Raw genomic sequence first — 6,000 nt, 5'->3', positions numbered from 1 at the left:
GCCCTTTTTCAGTCTTCTTCTTTACTTCTCCCTTGATTATGCATGTTAATGCTCTACACAAGATTAGGCTGTTTATGCAAGGCTAAGTAAAATTATGCAGTCTCTATTACTTTCTGTTTATGCAAGGCTAAGTAAAATTATGCAGTCTCTATTACTTTATGTTTATGCAAGGCTAAGTAAATAGATGTTAGCAGACATGAAGATTAAATTGATGTATTCCAATTTATCATACAGATGGAGAATGGAGATTAAATAGTCTTCTTCTTTACTTCTCTTCTACTAAATAGGTTGTTTTGGTTTTAAAAAAAAATCCCTGTTTCCCCGTTGTGGATCCCCGTTCCCCGTTGGGGACGGGGATGGGGATGTGATCATAATCCCCGGCGGGGACGGGGACGGGGACACATATGGGGGATCGGGGATGGGGACGGGTATTGGGGTCCCCGCCCCATTACCGCCCCATTACCATCCCTATTGTTGGCTCCTATGTGAGGAGTTTGAATGACGTAACGTTTGGGAAATATAAAATTGATTTTGTTTTTAAACATTTATAGCTGGTTATAGATACTTTTTTAGAGGTTACAGTAAATAACTAATTTCTAAAAATTCGATAATTTATTTATTTAAAAAAATCAAGAACTTAATCAATAAAAAAGAGAATGTTTTATCGTTTTTTTCATTTTAAAAAATAGTTTAAGAATTTAATCATTATTGAGAACGTAAAAGTTCGTTGAGTTTTTTTAACCTTCCCTATTAGTAATAACGATTAAAACGTGCATTTCCTTAAGTTAATTAATTTTTTTATTAAATTGTTATAAAAAAAACATAGGTATAATTCATGATTTAATCTATATTATATTATAAAATATTTGACAAAAATTCTTAAAAATTATTTTTTTATGCATGAAGTATTGTTTATTGATGCATATTACTTAAAATTCAAAATTACAAGTAAACTGTGCATAAATACAACTTATTAAAGCTTCATGTTTGAATTCGTGTAACTAACTTCAGATAAACATAATCAAATAGAGAATAAATATTTCATTTTAAATATAAAATATTAAAATATAATTATGATAACCATTAAGTTCTAACAAAATACTTAATTATTATTTTTATAAAAAATTATATTATTAAACCAAAAATAAAAAAATGAATTAAAGAAATACACAAAAAAAAGGAAAATTCTTAAATAGTTAGTTTGATACTACTATAAAAAAAAATGAATTAAAGAAATACACAAAAAACGAGAAATTTTAAATAGTTAGTTTGATATTAATAAAAATAAAATAAAAAAATGAATCTCGCTGCACTGCGCGAGTACCCTTCTAGTAAATATAAACGTATTACTGAAATTAGAGCAAATTACATGAAAAACTAACGTACTTTAACTTGATTCCTATTTTTTTGTAACATACTCTGAAAACTTTCATTTTGAAACCTAAAATGTAAAATTTTAAACATTTAAGCACACTCGGATAACCAGTTGAAAACTAATTCTAGATTAAAAAAATTCATGTCACTGACCACGTCAACAAATAATACGGAGTTGGATACCATATTACTTGCCATATCAACATGATAACAGATTAATGCTTCAACAAGTTACCCGATACTTAAATGTTTAAAACTTTACATCGTAGATACTAAAATGAAAGTTTTAAAAGTATATTACCAAAAATATGAATCAAGTTAAATTATGTTATTTTTTCATACAATTTGCCCGAAAATTATATAATTGAAATATATATATATATATATATATATTTATATACACCTAGAATTTTATGTTTAGATGTAAAAGATAGTGTCACCAATTAAAAATTTTATTATTTACTTCAAATTTGGTGTAAGATTTAAGTTATATTTGACATCCATAAACTAACTTATTTTATAAGCTTATTAAAGAAAACTCCATTTGGTTTCTCAGCTATTAAAAGAAATACACTACATTGAAATTTTTACTGGTTGCAACAGGTGCTCCTGTAATTGTAAAGCCCCGAGCTAAAGTAGCAAACTGACCCAATAGCCTTCAAATCAACTTAAAATCATGATCGATATTATTAGTAACCCATAACTTTAAACTTATCAAAAGTTTATCAATCTATTTTTGTATTTATGTGAGACGAGTTGTTGAATAGTTTGATGCAGAATGATTAAGATGCTTTTATAATATAGTGCAAAATGAAATATAATTGTTTGATAATTATTCAGAATGAAATTAGGGTGTTGAATGGTTATGGGAAGCCTAAGATACAAAATCATTCATAAGGTTTTAGAACCATTAAAAGTCAGACTTTTTTTTGACAAACAAGATTCATCTCTTAACGATTCAGATGTTGCCTCTCAATAGAACTATTAAGAGGTAAACAAACATCTCCTAAATGTGTTGTTTTTAAGATTCAACAGACATACTTGCAAAAAAAAAAAAAGTAAATCTAACCTCGATATAACTGGAAATGAAATCACAGCCGATGATATATGAACATGAAACTACAATCAGAATGTACCAAGACAACTAGTCGAAGAAATTTATAAGGTTCAAATGTATGTAAAACTCAGAACCTATGGATTTGACTTTTGAGAAAATGGTCAAATACCATGTTTACCAAATCTGTATAGTTTACCTGTTAACAGAAACACATAATAAGAAAATTAAGCAGGTTATGAAATGATTATCCACTTTAATTACTCAAAAGCACAGACCAAACACACACAAACACAACTGGCTCCAAGACTATTAGGGGTTGTTTGGTTGGTTTTCCATCAAGTCCTGTATGAGTAAAGTTGTCTATGTGGATTAATCTGTTTGTATAGGTTGGGAAGGTTTTTGTTCGGGAGAGTTTCTTTCATAGATGGAAGGAGTGTGTTTTTAGCAGGAGGGGCAAATTTGGAAAGAAAAACTTGGCTTTTTACATAAAGCTCCCCTCCTAGAAGCTTACTGAATAAGCCACTTTCTATATTAGTAAGCCACTACCAAACAATCATGTATAGCTGACCGAATAAGCTGCGAGTCAATTAAGCTCATTAAGCTGCGAGTCAATTAAGCTCATTAAGCTGCTAACAAACATGCAGTACTTCAATTGAAACTTGCATTAAAAGGAAATTTTACCTTTGGCCAGGCTCATATTCCGTTTAACAAAAATAAAGAACATGAGCTAATAGAGAACTGTACATACAAAGATGATCACTTGTGGACAAGCAAACCCTGATTCTGCCGACCAACAGTAATTAGGTCCGGAGGAAGTGATGCAGGATCGAGTTCCCAACAATCTCCTGAAAGATCCGCAGCCTCTTCCCCAGAAAGCTTCCTTGCTGGAATCTGATGCGAAAACAACCGAACGACGTGTTTTTCAAGCCATTTGATAGCATGACAACCGATCTCTTGTCTCCTGAAAATTGTTTTAAATCCATTGACCTTCTGAAGGTACCCCATGCTCAATCCATATACTTCACTATAACTTGTCAAAAAGACCACAATATCATAACGCCTATTCTCTCGAACTAACTCATCGTTTTGACTATAAAGCGCCCACACCGAACCCTTCTTAGGATAAATCCTATAAACCTCTCTGGCTGCGCGTTCACAGTCCACAATATGTGAAAATACATTAAGAGATGTGATTTTAGTTTTCTTGGAAACCTTAAACATCCCACAAGATATATGAAATCCCATTCTTTCTAAACTAATTAATCCTTCATCACAGTTGGTTTGGGGGTCCAACCAAGCCATGTCGACCTCAAACGGATGGGTTGAGACCACTTCATCAATCAAACCATAATGCCTTGGCATTCCATCATCATCATCGTATAGAGCCCATACTTGCCCTTTCTTGAAACTCCTTTCGACTCTTCCTTTATCAAAATCATAAAAATCTGAGTCTTCCACTGGCATGATCTCGATATCCTGATTCTTTTTCCCTTCTCCATTTGTCTCATTTCTTGAATCTGCCCTCTTTGATCCACTTTTTTTGTTCTTTGAATTCCCACTTTTTTCATTCTTTGAATTCCTACTTCTTTGTACCTTATCTTTCCCCTTCACTTTCAAGTTATCTTCTTTAACATTTGTTTTCACTAATCTCTGAATTTCAGCTAGTGTCATCATATCTTCTTCATCTTCATCATTCGTTGTCTTCTCCTTCAATGGCTCATTGTCTCTAACCCTGCTACCATTATCCTCTTTATTCAGACCTGTTGAAAGCTTGCTGACATTTTCGATTTTTGATCTGTCAATCTTTTTCGATTGCTCAGATCTCTTCATGATCTCCCCAACACTACTCATTTTCCTCTTTGGATCACTTACATTACGAATCCTATCGCTTTCCATGGTATCAACGCCATCCCTTTCATCACCCACCATCGCCTTCTTACCATCCTCTACCTCCATAGCCTTGAAAGTCTTCCTGCAACTAGGGCACATCAGATTATGCCCAAAATACTTCCTATCAAACTGATGCAATAACCTACAAGTTGAACAAGCTGTCCAAAACGTATCCTCTGCCACTGCTCCACCTCCAGATTCCACCTCCGCCTCTACCGCGGTCTGCAATGCGATTCTAAGCTTCATATCATACTCCTTCCTCCTAACCTTATCAGATAGAACACTAAAAGCTTCATTTACTAACTTAAAAGCGTCTTCCGAGGCAGTAAACGTATTCTTATCAGGATGCAAAATTAGGGCTAACTTCTTATACTGTTTCTTAATTGTATTAATGTGAGAGAAAGGTTCTACCTCGAGAATCTTGTACCAGTGCGGTGTCGTAGTGGCTTCTATGGTGTTTGCGGCGGCGCTGAGTATCTTGAAGGCGGTTAGCATTTCGGAGACGCCGTCGAGGGTTGGGCATAGACGCTGTGCGCGCTTCGCATATTTGATAGCTAATTTAAGGTCGGAAGAGCTGTAAGTTTGCTCGGCTAGGGTTTTGAGGCGGAGGGATTCCCACTTGTTGATGCTTTCTTCGTTGATGTCGTCGCCGGTGGAAGTGGCGTCGGTGGCGGCCATTTTCTCCCGGTTGTTGTCGTAAGCAGCAATGGAAGAGTGTCACAAATAACCTTTGCATAGTTGATGCGTAAATGAAACAAATGAATGGTACCGTTTGGTTTGGAAATTGTACGAAAAGTTAACGCAGTTTAATTTGATTTTTATTTTAGATAATGTATTTTTAAAATTTTATTTTGATATTTAAAATATAAAATTTTAAATATTTAAATATCGGGCAACTCGTTAAATTATTAACTGGTTATTATGTTGATGTGACGAGTAATATAGTATCCAACTCCGTATTAAGATATTTATATTGATATCACTCGTTGCATCAACATGATAATCAGTTAATGTTTCAACCGATTACCTGAGTATTTAAATGTTTAAAACTTTACATCTTAAGTATCACAAAATGAAAGTTTTGAAAGTACGGTACCCAAAATAAAAATTGAGTTAAATTACGTTATCTTTTCATACAATTTGCCTTTTTCAAAATGAAGAATTAAATTCAAAATTTTTAAGTAATTACATTTAAGTCTAACAGGTTCTCACGTTACATCATTAATTAATATATTATTAAAATAATTCATACATTTAATAAAAAAATATTTCCTTCTTTTAAACATTTAATTTCGATGTTTTTATTGTTGAAATATAATAAAATATAATTTATCTGACATGGTAATCATATTTGGAGAAATTTATATTTTTCTCTCCATTTTGAAGAATCTTCTGAAACACAAAATTTGATAGGATGTGAAGAGATTTGGAATTCAATTTTACGTTTGGTTTGAAAGATTATTTGGATTTGAAATCCCGTAATCATGAAATTTAGATTTCTCCGGGGAGTTATTGATATTTCATGTGATTTTGTAAAATTTGTATGTAATGATGTTTTAAAATATGATGGAAACATTTATTTTATAATAATCAATTGATAAAATATAATTTAATTATTTATTTTTATTTAATTTCATCATTAATATATATTGCAACAGTTTATTTGTAATTTTATTTAT

At 32.1% G+C, this 6,000-nt stretch overlaps 1 protein-coding gene across 2 annotated transcripts; it reads right to left on the bottom strand.

Annotated features, from left to right (window-relative positions):
* Window positions 1-3,068: 3,068 nt before the first annotated feature.
* Window positions 3,069-5,005, bottom strand: LOC112528156. Of its 2 annotated transcripts, XM_025139105.1 has the most exons (2): window positions 4,733-5,005; window positions 3,069-4,588 (listed from the first exon to the last, which is right to left on the bottom strand). In XM_025139105.1, exons 1-2 carry the CDS (start codon window positions 4,997-4,999, stop codon window positions 3,188-3,190), a joined length of 1,668 nt encoding a protein of 555 aa, XP_024994873.1. In that variant the 5' UTR covers window positions 5,000-5,005; the 3' UTR covers window positions 3,069-3,187. The 2 variants fall into 2 exon arrangements, with proteins under 2 accessions (XP_024994873.1, XP_024994872.1); XM_025139104.1 differs by having other exon boundaries at window positions 3,069-5,005.
* Between the last annotated feature and the right edge of the window lie 995 nt (window positions 5,006-6,000).

The sequence above is a fragment of the Cynara cardunculus genome, assembly GCF_001531365.2.
Source record: "Cynara cardunculus var. scolymus isolate 2C chromosome LG 15, CcrdV1, whole genome shotgun sequence".
In the NCBI taxonomy this organism is placed as follows: Eukaryota; Viridiplantae; Streptophyta; class Magnoliopsida; order Asterales; family Asteraceae; genus Cynara; species Cynara cardunculus.
This window is presented reverse-complemented; position numbering and strand designations above follow the sequence as displayed.